This window comes from Anomaloglossus baeobatrachus, chromosome 4 (genome assembly GCF_048569485.1).
Source record: "Anomaloglossus baeobatrachus isolate aAnoBae1 chromosome 4, aAnoBae1.hap1, whole genome shotgun sequence".
NCBI classification, from domain to species: domain Eukaryota; kingdom Metazoa; phylum Chordata; class Amphibia; order Anura; family Aromobatidae; genus Anomaloglossus; species Anomaloglossus baeobatrachus.
The window spans coordinates 589,901,212-589,928,636 of record NC_134356.1 but is presented as its reverse complement, the minus strand read 5'-3'; the positions used below and the strand labels follow the sequence as shown (position 1 = coordinate 589,928,636).

Here is a 27,425-nt window from a genome sequence, read left to right as displayed (position 1 = left end):
GAAAAGGTGAACGGATGGACTCTACATGCCTGGTTTCCACCGTGAACCATGGAGGAGAAGGTGTGATGGTGTGGGGGTGCTTTGCTGGTGACACTGTTGGGGATTTATTCAAAATTGAAGGCATACTGAACCAGCATGACTACCATAGCATCTTGCAGCGGCATGCTATTCTATCCGGTTTGCATTTAGTTGGACCATCATTTATTTTTCAACAGGACAATGACCCCAAACACACCTCCAGGCTGTTTAAGGGCTATTTGACTAAGAAGGAGAGTGATAGGGTGCTACGCCAGATGACCTGGCCTCCACAGTCAGCAGACCTGAACCCAATCGAGATGGTTTGGGGTGAGCTGGAGCGCAGAGTGAAGGCAAAAGAGCCAACAAGTGCTAAGCATCTCTGGGAACTCCTTCAAGACTATTGGAAGACCATTTCCGGTGACTACTTCTTGAACCTCATCAAGAGAATGCCAAGCAATAATCAAAGCAAAAGGTGTGTACTTTGAAGAACCTAGATTATAAGACATATTTTCAGTTGTTTCACACTTTTTTGTTAAGTATTTCATTGCACATGTGTTAATTCATAGTTTTCATGCCTTCAATGTGAATCTACAATTTTCAGAGTCATGAAAATAAAGAAAACTCTTTGAATGAGAAGGTGTGTCCAAACGTTTGGTCTGTACTGTATATTGTCTTGCAACACACACACTTTGTGAGATTGACAATCACAGTTAAAGGTTTGGATTTTGAGATATTTTCTTTTTTTTGTATTTTTAACAAACAAATGTTTCTCTTTCACAATAACGATTGCACAAGAAATGCAAAAACTCAGTACAGTCCCTTTTGATAAGCAAGCACAGCGTCTGACACTGATTTATTGATTTAGGTTTTTTCTGTAATAATATTGTGATGCCTTACTTTTGCTCTCTAATGCATTCACAATGAAAAAAACAATGTTTATTTGTAATTCAAATGCAGTAGGACAGATGCCAGATACACCATATCATTGTTCAATCCCACTGAGTCTGGCTACTGGCGCCTCTCCTATTGCTCTACCTCTATCAAGTCAAGCTTTGTATTGTTCCCAGGCTACTAATTTCAGCTCAGTCTGTGGTTATACAACATATTACTATCTGGAGTATTTGTGTAATGTTTAAGGCTTTTTTTCTTTCTATTGCACTGAAGTCATCTCACTAAGTTCACTCCACATTCACCTTAAAATGGTTACTGCATTCTCTGCCTTGGCTTTTATAAAGGCTATTGTGCCGCCCTTGTGCCAGCAGCCGGCACTGCTCGGATCTGGACCCACTGCGTGGCTCGAGGGATCCTCCGGACCCGGGGGTCACGCAGACACACCGAATGAAAAGGGGGGAAGTAGTTGTACGGCCTTGACCGTATTCGGTTCGCAACCCACGGTGTGTGGTGAAGTGGGACACCACCGCTGCTGTTGTGGGACACTGGGAGAGATGTAATGGCATGCGGATGTTAACCCCTCCGTGGGTAAGGATGGTTGCCCCGGGGCCCAGTGTCTCTGTGCAGGGTATGGTGATGGCAGGGGCCTGCGCGCCCGGAGATAGCAGGGGATGTTTGGTTACTCACAAGTAAATTAATCACACAAGTCTTTTGGTAACCCAAAGGTGCTGGTGGCCGGCCGCCGCGGCCGGTTGTAATCTACTTCCCCACCTGGGCTGGTGGTTGCTGTCTCTTCCTCTGCACTGGTTGTGGTTGTGTGTTTGGACTTCCCGGTATGGAACACGGGAGCCCGCTCCCGGCTTTCTGTGTGCCTGAGAAGCCGTGCCCGCTGACGCTGACCCATGTGATCTATGGGCCCTTGCGGTTGCCCTATCCCTATCTGTGGGTGGTTGTCTGCTTTTGGGACTTTGGTTGGGATAGGACCTGTAATCCTGCCCTCAATCGGTTGATTAGCTAGGCTGTTGGTTCCGGTCCTGGCTTCAGGGTTCCAGTACCCCCTCTGTGCACGGTTTCCGGTCGGGTCTCCGGTGTTGGTACCAGCGGGCTCCCACCTTGCTCCGGTCCTCCTCGGATCTGCTGAGCCGTCTTCTCGTCTCCTGCTGACGGAGACCACCGTCTGCCACCTAGCCAAGGTACCAGGGCTCCGACCCTGGCACCAATCAACTGGAACTTCTCCTCTGCTGGAGCTACACCTAGCACACCCACACTCCTCTCAACTTGAACTACAGACTAGACTAGACTCGACTGCTTATTTTCCCGCCCCGGGCTGTGTAGACCCCTAGGTGGGTGTTCCCTAACCGCCTGGTCCCGCCCACTGGTGTGCCTGTCTTGCCCTGAGGGGGGTGACTAGGTTTCAGGTCGGCTGTATGCGACCTAGGTGAGGGATGGTGTTATGCGGGGGTCTAATGTTTGACTACCTGGTTTTGCCAGGGCGTCACACTATGATTGTCCCTACTAATTGGCTGTGCTATACCATGTGATTGCTGAAAGGCAGTGTGGGGAAGACTGCACGGTCATCTGTTGTGGTTTTATCAGCCTTCTGTGACTAATACAATCTTCTGCAAATACATAAAAAGGCATCAGACATTTTGGGGTGGATTGGTGTAAATCAAATCACAATTGTTTCGTAAAATTTAACTCAAATTCAATCAATTTGCTTCAGTGTTTAGATACCTTCACATAATAACTAGAAATGACGAGACCAAAAATTGCAATATAGATGCAGTAAATGTTCACAGCGTTGAGCAGGTGCAGGAGATGATTTATCATGAGACTCATGCATTATTTCTCAGTCTTACTATTTTGGTCAACAAAGCCTTCTCACATGTGTCAATTATGGAGCACATATCCACCTTGATTGGAGAGGGGGTGATAACATGAAGAGAAGTTCCTGTATCCATTTCTCTTTTATGGTCACATTGAAATCAATGGGACAGGTCCTTCATGGAAAGAGAGATGGTGACTCTCAAAGGGGTTGTCCAGTGAAGATAAGTTATCCTCTATCAATCATATATATGATAACTTACAGATCAGTGGGGGTCTGGCACCCGCATCCATTGACCGATCGTTGCATTTTATTCTTCTTAGAATGGATCAGCGGTTAGTATGCCCGACTGTATAGATGATAACTTATCTTTATAGGACAACCCTTTGACTTTGTTGCTCCTAAACATGTGACTCCTCCTTTAGCAACTCTGCTTTCAAAGACAGTATTTAAAAAATGTTGTTTCTAAACCAATCCCTGTAATGTTGGTAGTAAAAAATGCAAACTTTGATGGAATGTGTTTTCTCCTCTCAGGGTGTGATGGAGAGTTTCCTTGGCACAGCAATGACCGGCTCGGTGTTTTGTCTCTTCGCTGGACAACCGCTCATCATCTTAAGCAGCACCGGACCCATTCTCATATTTGAAAAGCTCCTGTTTGATTTTAGCAAGTATGTATGACCACGATAGTGCTGATGCTGCCATGTGCCAGCAATGTCCATAAATCATTAGTGCTCCAGAGATTAAGTTTAAATTTTGATAAAGGATTACCGGTATATAGTAATTCTGCCATTACTTTTCAACGCTAGTACACCAGCCTCATGAGTTCTTGTAAATCTGTTTAATATACATATATGAATTTTGTATTGTGAAATTTGGTGACAGATACAGTTTAATCCATGTAAGCATAATTTTATATCCTAACCCCTTAACGACGAATGGCGTGCTATACACATCATACGTCATCTCCATGCCTTTGAAGCGGGCTCGCACAACGAACCCGCATCTTTCCCTCAGATGAAGGCTGAATCGTTCAGCCTTCATCTGCCTTTAACAGCCACCTGCGGAGCGTTAACCTGATAAATGCCGTTGTCAATCTCTGGCAATAACATTTAATGAGCACTGACAAGGTAGCAAACTCTTCTGGCTCCTCATTGGTGCACCCGGAACACGATCGCAGGAACCTAATGTTTTCACATGACAGCCAAGGGTCATCTGATGACCCCTGGGTCTGTCATTACAAGACTCCGGTGAAAACCAGCCTATTTCCAGCTCTCATAGGAGACTGTGATTTCTTCTATATACAGCAATGCTGTGGTACTACTGTATATAGAACAAGTTATCAGACCACTATAGTTTTAATTCCCCAAAGGGGACAATTGAATACAGTTCAAAGAAGAAAAAACGTTTTAAAAAATAAAAAGAATAAAAGTTGAAATCACACCCCCCCCACCCATTTACCACACTAAAAAAGGTAGTCCCGTCAATTCTGATGTTCTCTGGCAATTGTAAATTGTAAATCAATCGTGCGGAGCCGCCGCCCGACCACCGTGCAGAGCCTCCGTCCAACCACCAAGCGGAGCCGCCGCCCAACCTACACCCCACCTACTGTCTTCTCCCAAAATCCTATAGAATGTAAGCCCGCAAGGGCAGGGCCCTCTTCCCTCTGTACTAGTGTGACGCCCTGGGCAAGCCAGGGGTCACAGGTCACAACACCACACGCACCCCACATTCCCTGCAGGTACACGAAGCTAACCCAAAATCCTTGTTGCCTTCCTCCAGGGGCTGATGTCCACACCAGGGGGTGGGCCAGGCGGTTGGCTCCGCCCACCGAGGAGTTCACAGCCCTGGAGGCGGGAAGAACCAGGCAGTTGAGCTCAGGCAGAGCTTGAGTGAGGAACAGAGAACAGTTAAGGAAGTGAAAGTAGAAGGAAGTGAAGTAGTAGTGGAGCTAAGGAGAAAAGCTGAAGTGACAGAAAAGTGAGAGTAGTAAAGCCTGAAGTTGGTCCGGGTGTGTTCCCCGGACTGTGACAGCAAGGTCAGCAGACGGCGGTGATAGTCTGAAGGGGGACTGCTCGGAGGTTGCTGGAAGGACCGCGGACGGGTGGTGACCCGGCGGTACCGGAGCAGTATACGAAGAACAGTCAGCACCAGGGCAGGGGCCTTTCGGATCCCGGCAAGGCTAGGAGTCGCCATAATTTGCCAAATCCGTCAGTGAAGGGGACGTCTGTCTCCTAACAACCAAGTCCCGATTGAAGGCAACAGTCCGACCGATAAGGGGAGACACCGCCACCGCCAAGGCACCAGTTTCCCAGGGCCAGCGCCTGCGGGCAAGAGTAGAGCTCCTTCGGCCCAGCTTGAAGCCGAGGAGTGGGTAACCGGTGGGAACCCATCGCTACCAAGAGACTTTTCATAGGTGCAGGGAAGAGACCGTCACCGCTAACTGCAGGGAACCGCAGCACCGTAACCGTTTGAGGGACCCGTCCAACCAGCCGTTTGTTTACCAAGAACTGTGTCGTGTTTACTGGCTGAGTGAGTACCTCCGTGCCATGCGGCACAGCACTGCCCCTGCGCCCCTGCACCTCCACAGGCCCCATCCCCGCCTGTCCACTATCCCAATCCCATCACCGGGCCCTGGGAGCACCACAACCCCTACCCACGGAGGGCACATCAACAACTGGCTGCTCCATACCATCACTCTCCTGGGAGACCGACATGGCGGACGTCATAGCGACCGTGCGGAGACGCGAGGAGGAAGCGGAGGAAGGGAGGGTGAGTGACCCACGCCCCGATGCCCTTGAAGGGCCGGTCATCGCGGCTGCGGGACCCGGTCCAATCCCTCTCCCCCCGCTGCCTCCCTCGCCACCCGTCTCGGAAGCCGTGACCCCGCCATTAAGCCCGCTACCACCGCAACCGGTAGCGATACCCAGCATGCCCGCCCAGGCGGGCCGACCTGTAGCCGGAGCCCGTAGTCGACCGGAGGTGTTGCCCTGGAAGGCTCCGAAAACCGAACCGGAGGCGTCTTCCGAGAAAGTCCCCGAGCCGGAGCCGATGACCCGCTCCGTGCCGAAGGCCCAACTGCGGAAAGCCCCTGTGCCCATCCCCCACACCTCGGCTGAGGTTGCGCCGGGTTGCCGATGCAAGGCAGCGTCTAACGCCACGTCACCGCGGGACCTGTCACCCAGAGTACCAGCAGTGGGCAATGTCAAACAGGTCTTGCGGGGCCCGACCCGTGCGCCGGAGCTCGCAGCAGCGCCGTACTGGGACAGGGAGCCGGTACCGTTGGGCCCGGAGATCGGTGAGAGGGAGAGGAAGAAAGCGGAGCTGGTGGCTCGTGCAATCTGGGAAAAAGAGAGTCTCCGTCAGGCAACGTTCCGTGTCTGGGGCCCGCTGTACGACGGGCAGGTGAGGCGGTTTGATGTCCGCCGGGGCTATGGGTTTATATACGAACCGGGCCTGGAGGCCGAAGTGTTTATAGCCCGGCGGGATGTGAATGCCCACCTGCCTGAGGAGCATCCCGGTCGTAACCTGATGCCGGGCGACATCGTGCAGTACACCCGGCACTGTGGGGAGAGGGGGTGGTTCGCGCTGGACGCTAAGCTAAGGGGCAGCCAGGAGTCCCGTGTGAGCGCCGCGCCCCCTCCCTCAGGTGATGCCGAAGAGTATGAGTAATGGCAGCGGAGCACCGTTGCACCGTCCCCGTTGGGACCACCAGTGTTTGTGTTTGAAAATGAAAGATGATAAGTAAAATGAAACCGTGAAGTTCACCTGATTCACATGTGATTGAAACCGGCCGTTGCCGGCACCGTTGTCCCCGTGGGGACCGTTTGAAAAGTGTTTGCATGAGGAACTGCTCATGGACAAGCCAGTGAACTTGCAGGGCAACCACAAACGTTAGTGGCATGTAAATAAGTTATGTTACCGTTACCGTTTCCGCAATTGCCGCCTCCGGAGAGGCAGGTTGGAGGGAGGGCCCACAGCAGAGCAGGCTGGGGCCCAGCCACCACAGGAACCGGTGGCTACCCTCTGGAGGGGAAGGGCAGATCCCGCTCGGGTGACTTGTGCTGGACTGGGGTCAAGGGGTGCTGCCTGGGTTTTAGGGGCAGCATCAGGGCCAGGTTGCTTGGGTGGGAGAGAGCGGAAACCGTAACCGTACACCGTTTGAAACCGTTTAAGAAATGTGCCTCCCGATGTGGGATGATGTCATAACTTGTATATATGTTACCGTTTTTTTTCATATCTTTTTCAGAAAAACAAAAAGGAAAATAAAACCAGTGTTGGACGGGCAGCCCGAGGACGGTCTGCGTTTTGCTAAGGGGGAATGTGACGCCCTGGGCAAGCCAGGGGTCACAGGTCACAACACCACACGCACCCCACATTCCCTGCAGGTACACCAAGCTAACCCAAAATCCTTGTTGCCTTCCTCCAGGGGCTGATGTCCACACCAGGGGGTGGGCCAGGCGGTTGGCTCCGCCCACCGAGGAGTTCACAGCCCTGGAGGCGGGAAGAACCAGGCAGTTGACCTCAGGCAGAGCTTGAGTGAGAAACAGAGAACAGTTAAGGAAGTGAAAGTAGAAGGAAGTGAAGTAGTAGTGGAGCTAAGGAGAAAAGCTGAAGTGACAGAAAAGTGAGAGTAGTAAAGCCTGAAGTTGGTCCGGGTGTGTGCCCCGGACTGTGACAGCAAGGTCAGCAGACGGCGGTGATAGTCTGCAGGGGGACTGCTCGGAGGTTGCTGGAAGGACCGCGGACGGGTGGTGACCCGGCGGTACCGGAGCAGTATACGAAGAACAGTCAGCACCAGGGCAGGGGCCTTTCAGATCCCGGCAAGGCTAGGAGTCGCCATAATTTGCCAAATCCGTCAGTGAAGGGGACGTCTGTCTCCTAACAACCAAGTCCCGATTGAAGGCAACAGTCCGACCGATAAGGGGAGACACCGCCACCGCCAAGGCACCAGTTTCCCAGGGCCAGCGCCTGCGGGCAAGAGTAGAGCTCCTTCGGCCCAGCTTGAAGCCGAGGAGTGGGTAACCGGTGGGAACCCATCGCTACCAAGAGACTTTTCATAGGTGCAGGGAAGAGACCGTCACCGCTAACTGCAGGGAACCGCAGCACCGTAACCGTTCGAGGGACCCGTCCAACCAGCCGTTTGTTTACCAAGAACTGTGTCGTGTTTACTGGCTGAGTGAGTACCTCCGTGCCGTGCGGCACAGCGCTGCCCCTGCTCCCCTGCACCTCCACAGGCCCCATCCCCGCCTGTCCACCATCCCAATCCCATCACCGGGCCCCGGGAGCACCACAACCCCTACCCACGGAGGGCACATCAACAACTGGCTGCTCCATACCATCACTCCCGGGCTTCCCATACAGAGCAGCGGTGGTGTTAACAAATCACCACAACCGTGGGTGGCGTCACGGACAATAAACTATTCCAAAACACCAACTCCCCTTTTCACTCACGGGCGAGGAGCGCCGCTCGAGTCCCCGGGATCCGGCCCATCTCTCGAGCCACCGAGCAGCGGCAGGCCGCAGCAGCCGCAGCGGCAGCCGGACCTGAGCAGTGTGAGAGCGCGGCGTCCCCTCCTCCGCCCGCGACACTAGTCTGTCTATTGTTACTTGTGTATGTATTCTGTATATAACCCCTTCTCATGTACAGCACCATGGAATCAATGGTGCTCTATAAATAAATAATAATAATAATACATGGTACTGAGCTGTGAGCATCGGTCCCACTACAGGATATCAGGCCCTCATCCCACCTTCATGATTTCTATTTCTGACAGTTTGCTTAGAAGCACAAACATCAGAAGCCAGCTGAAGATCATATTGTAGTGCTCCTTCTATTCCTCTGCACACAAAGGAGCAGATAGTGGTCCTGCTGTTGAGCTGATAACCTTCTATAGCCCAGTCCAGCTCTCCTCATGTAGTGGTTGGGGTATTGGTTAAAAACAATGTTCCTGTGCTGAGATAATCGTATGCATGGGCCCCTGCTGTGCACTGTGTAATGGCCGTGTCTGAGGGACATGGTCTGATCATACCACAGCTCCTGGGCAGGGGAGGAAGTAAAAGAGTATACAGACATTACAGCACAGTATCATAGCTGATTCTTTTTGTGAGGTAAAACATTTCCCTGCCTGTTTTTTAAAAATGGTTAATCTCAAAGGAAGAAACATGTACAATCTCTTGATGTAATGTCTCTATATATTTTTGCTCCTCACCGGCCCATGAGATGTGGTATGAACAGACCATGTCTCTGTATGGTCAGACACGGCCTTTATACAGTACATAGAAGGGGCTGTATTGTTTTATGCTACTGTATTATTTATTTTGTGGTGTTGCTATCAGTGTGTCAAGAGTGGGAGAAGAGGGTTGCATTAACAATCCAACACAATGGGCAGCACTTTGAAAAAATTTAAAAGTGGTCATAAATTTGTAAATAACTAATGACTAATGACTAAACTAAAGTTACCTTAAACCAGGCACACCATTGTTTTTCTTGTGACATTCTCAATAAGTTTGAAGTGTTACATGAACCTCTTCCTATTAGAAAAATAAAGTTTGATCTAAAATTGACGACTTCAAAAAGGCCGCCATGGTCACCACCCATCTTGAAAAGTTTCCCCCTTCCCATATACTAATGAGCCACAAACAGGAATTTGATATCACCAACCATTCCCATTTTATTTAGGAGGTGTATCCATAGAAATGGCCCACCCTGTATATATATATATATATATATATATACAGTTAGGTCCAGAAATATTTGGACAGTGACACAATTTTCGCGAGTTGGGCTCTGCATGCCACCACATTGGATTTGAAATGAAACCTCTACAACAGAATTCAAGTGCAGATTGTAACGTTTAATTTGAAGGTTTGCACAAAAATATCTGATAGAAATTGTAGGAATTGTACACATTTCTTTACAAACACTCCACATTTTAGGAGGTCAAAAGTAATTGGACAAATAAACCAAACCCAAAAAAAAAATTTTTATTTTCAATATTTTGTTGCGAATCCTTTGGAGGCAATCACTGCCTTAAGTCTGGAACCCATAGACATCACCAAACGCTGGGTTTCCTCCCTCTTAATGCTTTGCCAGGCCTTTACAGCCGCAGCCTTCAGGTCTTGCTTGTTTGTGGTCTTTCCGTCTTAAGTCTGGATTTCAGCAAGTGAAATGCATGCTCAATTGGGTTAAGATCTGGTGATTGACTTGGCCATTGCAGAATGTTCCACTTTTTTGCACTCATGAACTCCTGGGTAGCTTTGGCTGTATGCTTAGGGTCATTGTCCATCTGTACTATGAAGCGCCGTCCAATCAACTTTGCGACATTTGGCTGAATCTGGGCTGAAAGTATATCCCGGTACACTTCAGAATTCATCCGGCTACTCTTGTCTGCTGTTATGTCATCAATAAACACAAGCGACCCAGTGCCATTGAAAGACATGCATGCCCATGCCATCACGTTGCCTCCACCATGTTTTACAGAGGATGTGGTGTGCCTTGGATCATGTGCCGTTCCCTTTCTTCTCCAAACTTTTTTCTTCCCATCATTCTGGTACAGGTTGATCTTGGTCTCATCTGTCCATAGAATACTTTTCCAGAACTGAGCTGGCTTCATGAGGTGTTTTTCAGCAAATTTAACTCTGGCCTGTCTATTTTTGGAATTGATGAATGGTTTGCATCTAGATGTGAACCCTTTGTATTTACTTTCATGGAGTCTTCTCTTTACTGTTGACTTAGAGACAGATACACCTACTTCACTGAGAGTGTTCTGGACTTCAGTTGATGTTGTGAACGGGTTCTTCTTCACCAAAGAAAGTATGCGGTGATCATCCACCACTGTTGTCATCCGTGGACGCCCAGCCCTTTTTGAGTTCCCAAGCTCACCAGTCAGTTCCTTTTTTCTCAGAATGTACCCGACTGTTGATTTTGCTACTCCAAGCATGTCTGCTATCTCTCTGATGGATTTTTTCTTTTTTTTCAGCCTCAGGATGTTCTGCTTCACCTCAATTGAGAGTTCCTTAGACCGCATGTTGTCTGGTCACAGCAACAGCTTCCAAATGCAAAACCACACACCTGTAATCAACCCCAGACCTTTTAACTACTTCATTGATTACAGGTTAACGAGGGAGACGCCTTCAGAGTTAATTGCAGCCCTTAGAGTCCCTTGTCCAATTACTTTTGGTCCCTTGAAAAAGAGGAGGCTATGCATTACAGAGCTATGATTCCTAAACCCTTTCTCCGATTTGGATGTGAAAACTCTCATATTGCAGCTGGGAGTGTGCACTTTCAGCCCATATTATATATATAATTGTATTTCTGAACATGTTTTTGTAAACAGCTAAAATAACAAAACTTGTGTCACTGTCCAAATATTTCTGGACCTAACTGTATATAATATATATATATATATATATATATATATATATAAGATTATCTCAGTACAGGAATTTTTTTTTTTAAACACATCCAATTGTGGAACTTCTTATTATTCCAAGATGTATTGATTAAAATTAGCTTTGTTGGCTGGAAACCCCCTTTAAGGCCTCTGCCACACTCACGTGAATTTCACGCACGTGCCGAGAGACACGTATTTTCCCTGCGTGTTGCGTGCAGGTAAGTACGTGTCTCTGGTACGTGCGTGACACGTGTGTTCTACGTGTGCTATCCGCGATAGCACACGTACAATCAGTAATTATTATACTCACCTGGTCCTCCCTGCTGTCCGCGCTGCTGTCCGTGGTGCTGATCCTCGGGCTCCAGCCCTCCCGTCTCCCCGCTGCTGCTGCTGCCAGGCAGTGAAGTGAATATTCTATGAGATTAATGAGCGGCGGTCGGCAGCAAGAGGCAGCAGCGGCAGAGACAGGAGGGCTGGAGAAGGTGAGTTAATGTTTTTTATTTTTTTCCCTGACATGTGTGTTTACTCCGGCGCGTGTCACACGGGACCGCATCCACACTACACCCGTGTGGTACGGGTGCGGGCCGTGTAACACCCGTGCTGCCGGAGAAAACACTGACATGTCAGCGCTTTGAAAATCGCACACACGTACAAACGCACACGGACACACGTTCCGTGTGGTTTTACGTGTGTGTGCCTGCTACCATAGGGTAGCATTGGTTAAAGTGTCTCCGTGCCGCCGGTACGTGTAAAAAATGACAAACACGTGCCGGAGGCACGGATGTGTGGCAGAGGCCTTAATAAGGGCAGTTCTGTGACTACTGTACAGTTGACAGAGATGTGTAGTTCCACTCTGCAATGGTTCCCTTTCAGCCTCCAACACCCCTGAGATAATCAGAGGTGGTGAGTGTTGAATCATATTGGTGTGATATTGATGACCTATCCTAAGGATAGTCTGTCAATATAAAGTACTAGACTACCCTTTTAAGATTGATCAAGTTGAAACTCAATATAGTATGTTTAGTAGCAAGACAAAACTATGGGGGATGCAGTCACACCTGGACCAGTAAAAGCTGCCTTTGTGCAAAGTTGGAGGAGACCAGTACTACAAATAATTACCCTCTACCAAAATTTGCAATGGGCCCAGGATATTACTCCACTATATAGTAGTGTTACTGTCACTTTTCTTTACTAATTTTTTAATCCATAGCTTTATTTAATTGCAGAGGTAATGAAATTGACTACATGGAATTCCGCCTGTGGATTGGCCTCCATTCAGCTCTACAGTGCCTTATCCTGGTGGCCACCGATGCCAGCTTCATCATTAAGTACATCACGCGTTTCACAGAGGAAGGCTTTTCCACCCTCATCAGCTTCATCTTCATTTATGATGCTGTCAAGAAAATGATCGGAGCCTTTAAATATTACCCCATCAATTCTGATTTCAAGCCTGACTACGTTACGACATACAGATGTGAATGTGTGGCACCTGACCCAGGTCAGTGGACACATTAAACTGATGGTCATAAATGAGAGAATCTGTTATCGGGTTGAAGCAGCTACTTTGAATAAACGTTTCAGAATTAAAGGGAACCTGTCACCAGATTTGTCCCCTATAAAGGTGTGTTACACGCAGCGATATCACTAGCGATATCGCTGGTGAAAGCACCCGCCCCCGTCGGTTGTGCGTCACGGGCAAATCGCTGCCCGTGGCGCACAACATCTTTAGGAGCCGTCACACATACTTACCGGCCTAGCAACGTCGCTGTGTCCGGCGAACCGCCTTTTTTTAAGGGGGCGGTTTGTGCGGCGTCACAGCGACGTCACTAAGCGGCCGCCCAATAGAAGCGGAGGGGCGGAGATGAGCAGGATGTAACATCCCGCCCACATCCTTCCTTCCGCATTGCCGGCAGCCGCAGGTAAGCTGTAGTTTGTCATTCCCGATGTGTCACACGTAGCGATGTGTGCTGCCTCGGGAACGACGAACAACCTACGAGCTCAACAAACAATGATTTTTTTGAAAAGGAACAACGTGTCAACGATGGACGATTTGGTGAGTATTTTCCATCGTTAACAGTCGCTCCTTGCTGTCACATGCAATGATGTCGCTAACGATGCCGGATGTGCGTCACGGAATCCGTGACCCCGGCGATATATCGTTAGATACGTCGTTGCGTGTAACGGGGCCTTAAGCTGCAACCACCACCAGTGAGCCCTTATATATAGCATTCTAGAATACTGCATATAAGTGCCTTGTCCGTTCTGTATAACATAAAATGGACATTTTATTATACTCACCTATGCGGTGGTCCAGTCTGATGGGTATCGCTAGTCTCGGTCTGGCACCTCCTCTCTTCTTTACATCGAGGTCTTCCTTCCCTGCTTCTTGTGGATGACGCATCCTACGTCATCCACACAGAGTCCTCCTTCGCGCTCCTGCACACACACTTTTCTCTGCCTAGCTGAGGGCAGATCAAAGCATTGTAGTGCGCATGCGCAGGCATTCTTTTACCTTTCCTGTGCCTGGGCATTACAGCTCTCTGCTCTGCCCACAGCAGGGCAGTGAAAACTGCACAGAAGCGTAATGGAGGACACTGTGTGGGTGATGTAGGATGCGTCATCCACGCAGAACAGGGGAAAGGGACAACGATTGCAAGAACACAGGAGGCGCCGGACCGAGACCAGGGACGCCGATCGGACCACCCACAGGTGAGTATAATAAAAGCTGTTCTTCATGGTATACAGAGCGGCCTAGGCTCTTATATACAGTATTCTAGAATGCTGTATGTAAGAGCTCACTGGTGGTGGCCGCAGTTTATAGGGGACAAAGCTCATGACAGGTTTCCTTTAAGAATGATGGATTTATTGGAGTAAAGTTGCTATTTTGGGGGGTAAAGTTTTACATTCCAAAGTTTACTCTGACATATATAGATTATAGACAGCCATAAACAGTAGGATCCTCTCTTCATCCGGACATAATCCAGATCTTCGTAGAGAGAAATTCTCCCTCTTTATATTTTGCATGTCTTTATGCAGATGTCTGGTTAGATTATAAAAGTGCTGTAAGTTGTCTGCATGAAAGTAAAAGAATATTTGCCAACAATCCCAATTTTGCTGGGACATTCCTGTGAAGGAAACAGTTTTAGTAAAACTTTGGCCATGTGTGGGCTTTCCTTGTGGGCTCATTTGTGGAAGGTCCCAGGAGTTGGCACTGGCTTCTTTCTACGGTTTTTATCCATTGTAACTGATATCTGCCACATCTCTCCTTATTCTCTGCACTCTTTGCCCTGGATGCTCTTCATTCCTGTAAGTATAAGATTTTTACCTTTTGATTTTTTTTATAATCATAGTAATCCTATTTTTCTATTTTCTTTGACTTTGCTGACTTTAGGGGGGTTCTGCTCAATTACACATGTAGGTTTGGGTTTAATAAATTGCTTTATATTTGTAACCCCCATCAGTAAGAGAACGACACGTGCTCCTTTATTTTAAATTACATTTTGGTATTTAGAAGTAACGTCTAGTCCTCTACTATGGTGACCGGATAATCTAGCTCTGTGTCCCTGCTGAGATCGGATTTAATCAATGAATGAGTCTAGCAATAAGTGTTCTACAGTATGTCCCTACAGCACCCCCACAGGTGAACTGAAGTATTACACTTTGTTATTTTAATCTGACCTATGTATGTAATGAATGCACATGTCAGGTCCCCCGGAGCAAAATACCATCATAATATCAACTCTGTGTTTTCACTAATGAATAAGGGTGTGACAACCTTTGAGTTCCTTGTAAAATGTTTTTTTCTTTTTTGATGTTTTTGTATATATACATGTAAGCTAAAAATCAGAAATCTTTGTCTTGTAGTGAACACGACTTTATTTAATGCTTCAGCTCTATTTGCACCAAACAACACTAACATTTCTTTGGTAAGTAAAGTACAGAATATCTGAATAATAATACAGATTATACCCTAAATGTATATTACATGTATAATATGTATATCATCAAAAATTCCACAGAATAAACCCTGAAGAGAAACAATATTCACTAAGACCCTGATGAAATAATAATAATAGTAATAATAATAATAATAATAATAATAATAATAATAATAATAAAAAAACATAATTTTATTGGATAATTATAGGAAAAAAAGACTTAACAGATAACATAGCCATTGCCCCAAGGGGTTCAACACCAACGTATTCACAATACAATTATTTATCTAAAAAGCAATGAGAAAATTACAGTACTGCTGGTAAGTATAATAAATAAGTCTGTATAGGGTTTTTTTTTTAAAATTTATAGGAATATTTTGTATTTATAGCACAAATCCAGTGGGGTTTTTTTTCTATACCACAAACAATTAAATCACCCCAAAATCAGGTTTAATAAGTACAGAAAAATAATAAACAATGGTAAAAGCCATTACAGAAGGAGGCATCAAACAATAAAAATGACTAACAGTAACCCTTATTATGTTCGCCCTACAAAATGATGGGCAATTCAATATAGTATATAAGGTAGTAGTAAAGCCTTAGGGTATTTGCACTCTATAGTAAAGCCTGCTTTACACGTTGCAATTTCGCATACGATATCGTATGCGATTTGCAACGCCCCCATTGTATGTGTGGCACGTTCAATTTGTTGAACGTGCCGCACAAACAATTAATCCCCGTCACACGTACTTACCCGTCCATACGACCTCGCTGTGGGCGGCGAACGTGTACTTCCTGGAGTGGGAGGGACGTTCGGCGTCACATCGACGTCACGCGGCAGCCGGCCAATAGAAGCGGAGGGGCGGAGATGAGCGGGACGTAAACATCCCGCCCACCTCTTTCCTTCCGCATTGGCGGCTGGTGCCGCGGGACGCAGGTAAGATCTGTTCAATGTTCCCAGGGTGTCACACACTGCGATGTGTGCTGCCTCGGGAACATTGCATAATCGCACGTTCAATTCATGAGGAATGAACGACATGTATGCGATGAACGGATTTTTGTTCAATCGCAATTGCACGTACCTGTCACACACTACAATGTACCTTACAATGCCGGGTGTGCATCACTTACGACGTGACCCCGCCGACACATCGTAAGATATATTGTAGTGTGTAAAGCTGGCTTACGTAGTAGTGAATTGCTAGCTAAATGCTACTATGGCCACCTTTTCTTTTATAGAAGGCCTGTAGATCTTCTCTGTGAAGCATCCAGCAGTTGTCCCCAACCATGTTATCATTTTACTTTGATATCGTTGTTCTATGTCCTTGATATCCTGATGAAATCTTTCTCCTCGCTCTTGGTTAACAACACCAAGGTTTCCAGGATAATAGTCCAAATGGGGATGTAAAAAATGTAACTTCACATTCATCCGACAACCCAAGGTTTGAAACATTTCATCATGTTCTCCACGATGGTATACTTTGGATTTATGTTGTTACCTAGAATTTTGTTCTCGACTTCTTTAAAAGAATCCTAAGCTCTTTTCTCAACAGCTTTCATTTTTGTTTCAAACACATCGTCTTTCTTGAGTTTCAGGATATCAGTACACACAAAAATGCCGTCCTTCAGTTTTCTTCACGCAGTCCCTGAAACTTGGTACAATGGTACGTAAAAGTCTTTCATTTTAGTAGAGCTTTTACAAACTGTTTTATCAGTCCAAGCTTAATGTGAAGTGGTGGCAGGAGACCTTTAGTGGGATCAACTAAACTTTCTGCAACTATGTTCTGGAGTCCAGGTTGCAAAGATGTTCTTGTTGGCCAACTTTTTTTTTTCCAGTGATGAGTCTTTTCCTGGCTGTCCCATTCACACAAAAAGCATGGATGCTTAGTGTATCCTGTTTGCTGCCCAAGGAGCAAAGAGAGAGCTTCCAGATCACCATATAGTGACTATCCTTGATCCTCGTAGTTACGTTTATTTAAAATAAAGTATAGACTCTCATAGCTTTCCTTCAAGTGCACAGATGCCCTACAGGCATTGAAGCATACTTGCTGTCACTATGCAGTAGCAGCATTTAGACATTTTTGGATGAATCAATAGTCTCCACTTGCTCACATTATGCTCAATGTTACATTTTTCCATCAACCCTAAACCATCACTGAAATACACTAGAGTGTCATCTAGAGAAAAGTATATAAGGAATTCCTTTTGGAACCTATGGAATTCTATTCTTTTGGAAGCCTATGGGGTCATTGTTTGTGAAAAAAACTGTACATGATTGAATTTTTTGGATATTTTTACAGAGTTCAGTGATTAAAAGTATATAAATACTTACCTCTTACGTTTCAAGCAATTTTACCCTTGCAGACCTGTGTAATGAAAGGTAAGGTAGGATGCAACAGACCTGAAAAGACAATCACTGAAGTGTAGCCCTGTGGTCCAACTAGCATTTTACCCTACTTCCTCATGGGGCATGTGTAAGATACACATACACACCCCCTGAGGAAGCAGGGTGAAACGTGCGTCAGGGCACATGGCCATACTGCAGTGATTTTTCAGGTGTGTTAACATCCTACCTTACCTTTCATTTTTAACTATACATGTCATGCACCATGGTAGTATTTAGCTAGTAAATCATTACTACCTACTATAGGTTGCTAATACACTAAGGCCTTACTACTCTTTTATACTAAAGTCAATTACCCACAAATTTGTAGAGCAATTATAACAAGGGTTACTGTTAGTCATTTTTATTGTTTGATACCACCTTCTCTAATGGCTTTTACTGTTGCTTACTATTTTTCTGTACTTATTAAAGCTGTTTTGGGGAGGTTTAATTGATTATGGTATAGAAAAAAACACCACATTTGTGCTATGAATATAAAAAATTCCCAATTCTGAAAAACGGTTATATACAGATGTATTTATTAAACTTACCCGCTGTACTGTAATTTTCTCATTGTTTTTTTAGGCAAATAATTGAATTGTGAATTAGTCGGTATTTGACCCATTGGGCCTCTTGCCATTTTATCCTTTGAATCTTTTTTTAATGTAATTTTCCTATAAAATTGTGTTTTATTATTATTATTAGGGTGTTAGTGCACATTGTTTCTCCTCTGGGTTTATCCTGTGGAGTTTTTGATGAATTATTCAGTTGGTGTATTCCCCTCTAAGATTACATAGGTCAACTGAGGATAAATGTTTATATATGTGTGAACCTATACTATATCTAATCACTAATGGCTGTGAAGTGATATGCCCTATGAACAAGGGGAATAGTAACGCCTTTGTGGCAATATATTCACACATTTTCAGGAGGACTAACAGAGGAATCGAACAATGCAGAGCTCCAAAACATAGACACTCCAGATTTCTTATTGAATGGCGAGGACAAGTATATACTAGTGCAGACATGTCAAGAGTTGTGACGGGAACTATAATAAAGGATATAGTGGAGAAGATTTAAAAAGAAAAATGTGAAAAAGTACACAGTGTACGTGTGCCAAATTTATTATATGTTTGCAAAACATATAATACACCTACCTTGACAGTTTGGAAAAGAGAAAAAAAATATGAAATAGTTGTAGATCGTGCCAAATTATTGGAAGACGTCTGCTTTTTAAGAGAACACATGGGTCAAAAGTCTGAGCACACTTCATTCCATTGTTTTTCTTGTTCTTACTATAATGAGCACATTCTAGATTCAGACTGGAGGAAGCAAATGCACAAAGGTAAACATAGAACCATGAAGTAAAGAAATATGTGTACAACAAATGAAAATATGTGTTAAACCTTGAATTCCTCAAATTACTCCCTTTTTACTCTGACAGCTGTGCATCCTTTTTGTATCCTCCTAAGCAGCTTTATCAGGTCATCACCTAGAATGGGTTTCCAACATTCTTGAAGGAGTTCCTAGAGGTGCTGAGCACTTGTTGGCTGCTTTGCCTTCACTCTGTATCCAACTAATCCTCAAACATCTCAATTAGGTTGAGGTCAGGTGATTGTGGAGGCCATGTCATCGGATGCATCCTCCATCCCTCTCCATCTTCATTTCATAGTCCGTACATTGCCTGGAGGTTTGTTTTGGATCATTGTCCTGTTGCAACACAAATGATGGTCTCACTAAGTGCAATCCAGATAGGATGGCATGTCGCTGCAAAGTGCTGTATAGCCATGCTGGGTAATTGTGCATTTACTGAAGAATAAATCACCAACAGTGTCACCAACAAAGCACCAACACACCATCACACCTCCCCCTCCATGCTTCATTGTGGGCACCAAACATGAAGAAACCATCCAGTCTCATTTTCTGCATCTCACAAAGATGTGGTGATTGATCCCAAAAATATCAAATTTTAACTCCTCAGAACCCAGTACAGATTTTGATCTAATGTCCAGTCCTTGTGTTGCCTTACATAAACAAGTCTCTTCTTGGTTGCAGTGCCTAGTGGCCTTATTGCAGCAATCCAACCATAAAGGCCTGCTTCACGCACTCTCTTCTGGATAGCTGATGTTGAGATGTGTCTGCTACTTGAAGTCTGTGCATCATTTATCTGGGCTATTATCTGATGGGTTGTCATTTTGTGGTTTCTGAGACCAGTAACTCTAACGAACTTATCCTTTACAGCAGAGGTAATTATTCACCTTCCTTTCCTGTGTAGGTCCTCCTGATAGCCAGTTTTATCATAGTGAATAATAGTTATCATGAATGCACTAAGGATACCTTTAAGGTTCAAGCAATTTTCTGCATTAACTGACCTTCATGTCTTACTGTAATGATAGACCATCATTTCTCTCTATTAGTTAAATGATTCTTGCTATATTCTGACTTAGAACAGTTGTGAAATAGGGATCAACACTATATTGATAGTTAGTATATATACTAATACTGCCTCTGCAAAACATGCCTGATGGTCGCAAATGCGTTCTGCAGGTCAATGAATCCACAAATCAACTGTTCGTGAGACATTGTTCTTTGAAAACCATTGCAGCTGACTGCCTGATGAAGCTGCTTGAGAGAATTCTAAGAAGTTGCCTTCAGAGTAAAGGGGGGCCATTTGAAAAATCTAAGGGTTTCAAGGGAGCCTGTCATGTCCAAACATTTTCCTATTTACCTGCAAGCACAGGATGAATCTGTTGGTAAATAGCATTAGAATTCTGCTTGGCCTCGTTCTTAAAAGAGCAGAGAAAGTAAACTTATTTTCTCCCTGTAGCTGCTCACTTCCAGTCATTGGGGTGGTACAAGGAGCAGTTATTAGTCACTGTACTATACAATGAAAGAGCTGTTATCAGTCCCCTGGTATTTTGATAGACAGCCTGCTCCAAAGCATGTGTGTGTGTAACACCCCAGGGGTCGGGTGAAAATTACTTGTCACCAGGCCGGTGAGGGTCAGGGGATGTCACGGGTGGCCTTGCCTGGTTTTGTGACCCCCGAGGTGTACATGGAGGGAGAGGGGGTATAAGGTTGATCGTGGAGGTTGATTTCATGATTTCATGACGCCACCTGCGGTATGCGGCCAGGGAATTAGCCACCGCTGCTCTCACTGTCCTCCGGGGCGGATGGTAGTAGCAGCCGAGGTGTTTCTGCTCCCTACAGGAGGCGCGGGGGGCAACGCCGGGAATGACATATGGACACAGTCTCTGCAGGTTCCAGGTGTTTTACTTACAGTTCTTTAAGTAACCCGGTTGCTGTTTCCGAAGCACTGGCCACCGCTGTGATGGGCCACAGCTGATCCCAAGCAATTTGAGGTCTTTGCCGGTGTTCCCACTGTGAGTCCTTTCTGATCAGGGTCCCTCCAATCCCGGTGTATATGGAATATGGAGCGGATGTTTCCGGCACTCACCGCAGACCCTGAAATCCAGTGTAGCTGTAGAGAACCCAGGCTGAGCTGTATGCTTCAAGCCACAGGCCCTATGGCGCTCCCAGAAGTGTGAGGTACAAGCAAGTGGACCAAGGTCCCCAAGTGCGTCTTACTCAAAACTGTGCCCGGCGCTAACTGACTATATGTGAAGATGCTCCTTCCCTTTTCCTCAAGTGCTGCCCATCCCCCAGGTGGCTGTCCCAGTGACCAGGAAAGTCCCATGCTTCGTGATGGCCACCCCCCTATCTACCCCAGGCCATCCTCACAGTGGGAAGGCACCTGACTGTGTGTGATTCTGAATGTGAGAATCACCAGCGATAAACCTCTCCTTACCCAGGATGAGTACTACATCTTAAAAGAGATGTAGTACCCTGTGGCGACTGAAGCCTCAGTGGCGCCACATGAGGAGAATGAAGGAACCAGCGGAGGCTCTGTTAAGGATGGGGGTTGTAGTAGTCATGCTACCCCCAACCGGTCCACTCCATGAAAAAGGGGAAATGTCTGTAGGGGTGGTAGGAGGATGCCGCCTCTCGGAGGGGTAGTACCATTTACTTCTGAGTCAGGTTTCAATCCCATTAAAAGAGAGGCAGACTCTGCAATTCCATTCAACATCTTTTTTATTTAGGTGATAGACCTCTTCCTCCTCATTAGCAGGGCACTTCTTGCTTCCCAGACACATGCATTTTCTTGCTAATGTGACGCCCTGGCCTATCAGGTCATCACAGGATATTGTGCAATCTGCCCTTCTGCATGGTGTCCATCTCCTCCTTGGTTACGGGTCCCTGGCCTTTGGTGTTGCTAAGATCAAGCCAATCAAAAATCCTAGAAACACTCTGCACCACACCCACCAGTCACACCAATGGGTAGCCTGAAGGGAATAGGGCTGCCCCCTTTGGGGGGTTGGTTAGGGAGGGTCAGGAGTGTCAAGAGTAGTCAGTCAAGTGGTGACTCTCAAGAGGAGAGGTGACAAGTTAGTTGGAGGAGGCTAGGAGCTGGGCTCCTCAGTTACTAGGTGGCAGACGTTTGTCTGGGCCTGGTAGGAGCTGGAACCCCGGTCGCAGGGGATCGTGTCAAAGGGCACGGAACTGCCGAGCAGGGCAGCCGGCGGCCTTGAGCCATCTCCGGGCAGGGGCCAGGGAACGGCAGGGTACGTAGACCCTAGGCATGGAAGTAGCTTCAAGCTTCCTGGTAATTTACCCGACGAGGGCGAAGACTTCATGATTCGTTCTCCACCCGCTCCAAAATCGGGGTACTAGCACAACGAGGGGTATAGGACTTTCCAAATACACAGTCCAGAAAATCCCAAGCGTGAACCCTGAGAGCAAGCTCACTCCGTTATCCATATGGGTGAGCGGGACCCGACTAGTTTTACACTACAGGGGCCAACCGGTAAAGAAAGTGCCAAGGAAAAGGTCACAGCCTAACAAGCAACACCATTGGGCATGGGATCCCAGCATGCTCCCTCCATGCTACAGCGGTGCTAAGAATTCCCGTTTACAAGTTGTTGGTGTCAGCGTTATTGGACTGAGTGAGTACGCAGTGACCCTTTCCTCCCCAACGGTGCTCCCCTCTCACCACCACCAAGGGGCACTTCCCCCCTACCCATGGAGGGGTTAAACACCTGGCTGCCATACCATCGCCACCGGGCACTCTCCACAGCAGCGGTGGTATTACACCTTACCACACACCGTGGGTGGTGTCACGAACTCTAACCACAAAATCCCCTGTAAATATCCCCTTTTATGTCGAGTGTCCGCCGACCCCTCCCGGGTCCAGAGATCCCTCGAGCCACCGCGGACCCGGATCCGAGCAGCAGCCCGGCTGCTGGCGCTGGGGCGGTACACTAACCTCACTATCCCGGCTGTCAGAGTTTCAATCGGCCTCCTGGTTTACCGGTACCTTTCTCTGCGAATACGGGTACTCTGGCCATGCTGACCTCCCTCTTCTCGGGGAACCTCAGCAACATACTTTTTGCCAGTCTTCAAACAACAGGGCGACCTTCTCTGCTTCAGGATCCGACTATCCTCCACTCCGTGTTACTCTGCAGCCTCCTGCTTCCTTGTCTCCTTCACTCTTTCCGATCTCCTTCCTTCTCTCTCTCGCTTGTGGCCCTCCCCATCTCCTCTGAGCTAATCCCTTCCCCCCTGAACTCAACTGTGGGGACACTGTGCCCTCTAGTGGTGAACTATGGAACTCCAACCACAGCTCAGAAGCCAGGTCGTCGGGAGGTTTTGAGGCTACTGCCACCCCCTTACACAGAATAGGCTGTCAATCAGTGTCAGGGAGTGATAACAGCTGCATTAACTGTATAGTGAGCGGTAACTGCAACTGCTCCCTGCATCGCCCCAGTGACTGGAAGTGAGCTGCTACAAAGAAGATATACATTAATTTTCTCACTGTTGTCGCTCTTCCAGTCAGACAGGCAGGGGGGATTTTAACACTAATTACCTGCAGATTAACCATACATTTGCATGTAAATAGCATTTTCTAACATGAGACGTTCCCTTTAATATACTGTATATTCGAGTTTGTTTCACATGTGTTTCTTTACTTCTTGATTCCATATTTCTTTCTTTGTGGTTTTGTTGCCTTCAGTCTGAATCTACAATGTGCACATTTCACAGCAGGAAACTCAGAGTTAGGCCTCATTAAGGCTAAGTTCATATGTCCAGTAATCATCTGTTATATTGCATCCAGCAGCAATCCATTGGCAAAACAGTTCTGCAAACACAACCTTTTTGTTTGTTTTGAAAAAAATTTATTTTGCAGAATCTATTTTTTAACATGGGAATCTATGGAAAACAGATCAGTTAACTGATTGCTATTTAGTCATTGCTTTTTCTTTCATTTGTAAAGGATTTGTTTTTTTTTTTTTTACTTTCAAATGTAAAATAAATGTATCCAAGAAAACTTCTTTGATCAGTGTGCTGAATTTGATTTCCAGCTATTTGTTTGGACAGTATGTTGATTTTTATTCCCCATCAGTGTAGCATCCATTTTTCTTGTATGCAATAAAAATACAAAGCTTCTCCTACTCATAAAGCAATAGAAAAAAGCACTTCGATGATTTGAATGGGTGATTTTGAACTACAATTCAAATAAAAATCGTTAATCCCTCCAGATTTTTATTTTTTGCAAATATGTGTGCAAATTAAAACAAATAAGTAGACTAAAATGGGTATTAAATAAATAAATTACATCCATCAAAAATATCTGAAAAGCTTGGGCAGAGCAGAATGCTGCTCATGCCCAGCTAAACGCAGCTCAATATCAACATGAGAATTATGGAGGACAAAAGAGTTAATGCTTATATTAGGGGATCCCCAACGCATGTTTCGCTGTTATTGTGCAAACCATTTTATCAGGGGGAGAATGATTGCAGTCATTTATAATAATATGTTATCAGCAATATCATTAGAAAATTTTCTAATGTTTTCACCCAATGTGAAAATGTGATATTGGAGTTGCAACTATAATCCTATGGTTAATGCAACCTGCTATTGATATTTACTAGTTTGTAAACACATTGGTGCTTGTGTTCACATAAATCCACAATCTTATGCAATCTTAGAATCCCACCTTTTCACATTGCCATCTTTCCCTGGTCTGTTTTTTCTATTTGATTTTTACTGACTGCACTTTGCGCTTTGTAAATTGTAACACAATAAAGCATTTAATATAGTCATTAACTCTTTTGTCCACCATAATTCTCATGTAGAATGGTTATTAGTTGTATATGTCACAAATATGGATGTCTGAACAAGGCCTTTAATATGTAAATAAAGAAGGCCTTTTTTCGATATTCAGTAAATATACATACATTGAAGGTGACGTTTTGGCCAGAATGTTGGCTTTTTTGATTATAGCATGATTCATCTGAAGCTTCTAGGAATGACTATCTCCGACTCATAGAGCACCATACAGTGGGTATAGGGTGCATGTGGTCTAGTACAAAGCTAATATCTAGGTAATTGTCATTAAATTGATGTTAGTGACTATTCAGAAAAGTTGTATGGGTGTACATTTATAAGCTGATCTCAGGATGGGTGCAATAAAACAGTAGAGCCATCCTACAAATGCCCAATAAACCATTGAATTTTGGTACTAACTGTGGGACATAAATAGCTAGAAATTGTTTACTTCCTGAAAAATGGAGTAGTGCTGTTCTAAAAGTATGTTGGTTATCATCTTCCCTACATGAATTCCAAGTACAATGCCATGAATAACACAGCGTTGGACTGGAGCCAGCTCAGTATGAAGGAATGTTTGAAATATGGAGGAAGCCTACTGGGAAACTCATGCAATTATGTGCCTGACCTGGCGCTAATGTCCTTCATCCTTTTCTTTGGAACCTACTCTATGACCTTAACGCTAAAGAAATTCAAGTTTAGCCGATACTTTCCCACCAAGGTAAGGCGACTTGCATCCTTTTTTTTCCTTTATGGAACTGCCTGGCCAATACTGTGAAACCCATTCTCATGGCTAGAATACATTTTCACTTACGTGTTTGCTAATATATTTGGGCATGTAAAGACCACACATCTATGGGATATCACTACACACTAAAATGGAGACCAGGCCAACATTGAAGGGGACACATCTACCCTTAGGCCCCATAGTAGACATATAGATTGCCCCTATGTGCAAACCTCATGGGGAGAGATAGAAAATGTGATAAGTTCTACAGTACATGAACATAGTAAAGCTGCCTATACACATAGCTGAAATGGACGATTTTGAACATTTTCCCACCAGTATTTGGATGGTGAATTATACCGATAGCTTGACATTTTTTTAGGTGTTTTCTGGATAAATATAAGTGTGTGGGATGATCATTCAAATATGGCCCAACATTTGCAAATGTTGCTACAATAAATCCAGCACATGATGCAGTGGTCCACAAAAGAAAATATTTTTGTCGGTATACCTTTTTCTTAATATTGTGGCCAATAACAAAAGAGGAACCCCTTTGAATGGAATTGTAGTTGGGCCATGCTGCCCACTTTTTTGTTGGGTGTAATGCTCCTTTGTTATGTTATGCACTTTCCTATGTATTTACATACTGCAGCCTGTAGTTGCTTTTGTGCACTGGTGGACACAGATACAAAAGATCCCCCGTGCAAGAAGAAAATAAGGGGCCCTTTACAGCCCAAAAGCTCATTAAAATGCACAATTCCACCTGCTTTGGAGGTGGACCTTCTTACCTCTGTCGCACAGGGTGCACTAATGATATTTCCGCCCCTTCTTTTGTGTGTGTGTGTGTGTGTGTGTGTGTGTGTGGGAATGAATGCAGAGCCAGTGAGTTTTTGAGTATAGCTTACCTGCCGTCTGACTGTAGGAGCACGGGTCAATATGTCTGGCAGAGGGACATTGTCAAGGTCCTATTAGGGTCAATGAATGAGTTGAGTGCATATGTTCAATGGCTAAAACTCCTGAAAGGTGATCTAAGGGCAGTAGTCAGCATGCGGGTCAATGTTAGCACACACTCTTAGCACAGCATGAGATATATAGGCTACTGTTTTCCTGTCAATTATGGTCAGATCTAGATGATGGAATAGTAGCATGAGTTATTTAGCTGTCATAGAAAAAAGCCTGCATCATACAAAAATGCTGGATAAGAGCACTTGCCATTTGGTATGTCACAAGAGGATAAAGTAGGAGACAAGGTGGTGCCAAGAGTCCTCCGTCAATCAGTAGAAAAGAAGAAATGGATTGTCATGCCGCACTGCCGGATAGATTCAGGAGAGCAATCGATATGATCAGCAAATTTTATTGTTCATAGTTGTACACGTTTTGGAGCTAGCAAGCTCCTTCTTCAGGATCAACAATAGCAATGTACAATGAAAGGCGATCAAATTACATCCTTATATAGGTTGTAAAATTTGTTTCAAGAGTTCTGCAATCAAGAAAATGAGTAATTGCTGTAAGAGAGTCCCACACTGCAGGGAATACATTCTTGTAACATTCTTGTAACTGTATTTTATGCTGTTTTCTCTTGGCAAATAACTACATTCTCTTCCTGTGTGTGTACCATGTAGAGCCCGTAGGACCTTCTGCCATGGTATTGTTGTTAACCATGCTTCTTACCTGTTTCCCTAGCTGCGCACCCTGGTGTCTGATTTTGCAATTGTCGTTGCAATCCTTGTCTTCTGTGGTGTGGATGCATACTTTGAGCTGGAGACGCCTAAATTGCATGTTCCTAGTGAAATTAAGGTTGGCCACTTGTCTATTTCCTTTCCTTAGTCTATGTCACTTTCCTCTTGTGTAGTGGAAACCCTCTGTAATCTGAGTTATGCATCACCATGCACATTACCAGACAAATACATCATTTATTACTCAAAATATATTGCATATTTACAGACTTTTCTAACTTTTCCTAACTTTCTCTTTTTACACGCTGCATTGTTAAGCTTCGTAAACTTATTAGTGACTTCTCAATCTTCGTGTCCATTCTAATGTTTGTTGGTCTGGACATGCTCTCTGGATTAAATACTCCTAAACT

General features: G+C 45.4%; 1 protein-coding gene across 3 annotated transcripts in view; it reads left to right on the top strand.

Moving 5' to 3' along the window:
* Nucleotides 1-27,425, top strand: part of SLC4A5 (solute carrier family 4 member 5) — a 274,330-nt gene that overhangs the window by 177,671 nt on the left and 69,234 nt on the right. The window contains exons 14-18 of one of the 3 annotated variants that reach the window (XM_075346132.1): nt 3,269-3,402; nt 12,354-12,625; nt 15,019-15,053; nt 25,133-25,333; nt 27,023-27,136. In XM_075346132.1, coding sequence (XP_075202247.1) covers nt 3,269-3,402; nt 12,354-12,625; nt 15,019-15,053; nt 25,133-25,333; nt 27,023-27,136 — 756 coding nt within the window. Of the gene's footprint in view, nt 1-3,268; nt 3,403-12,353; nt 12,626-14,991; nt 15,054-25,132; nt 25,334-27,022; nt 27,137-27,425 lie in introns of all 3 variants that reach the window. The other 2 variants (XM_075346131.1, XM_075346133.1) reach the window with 2 other exon arrangements.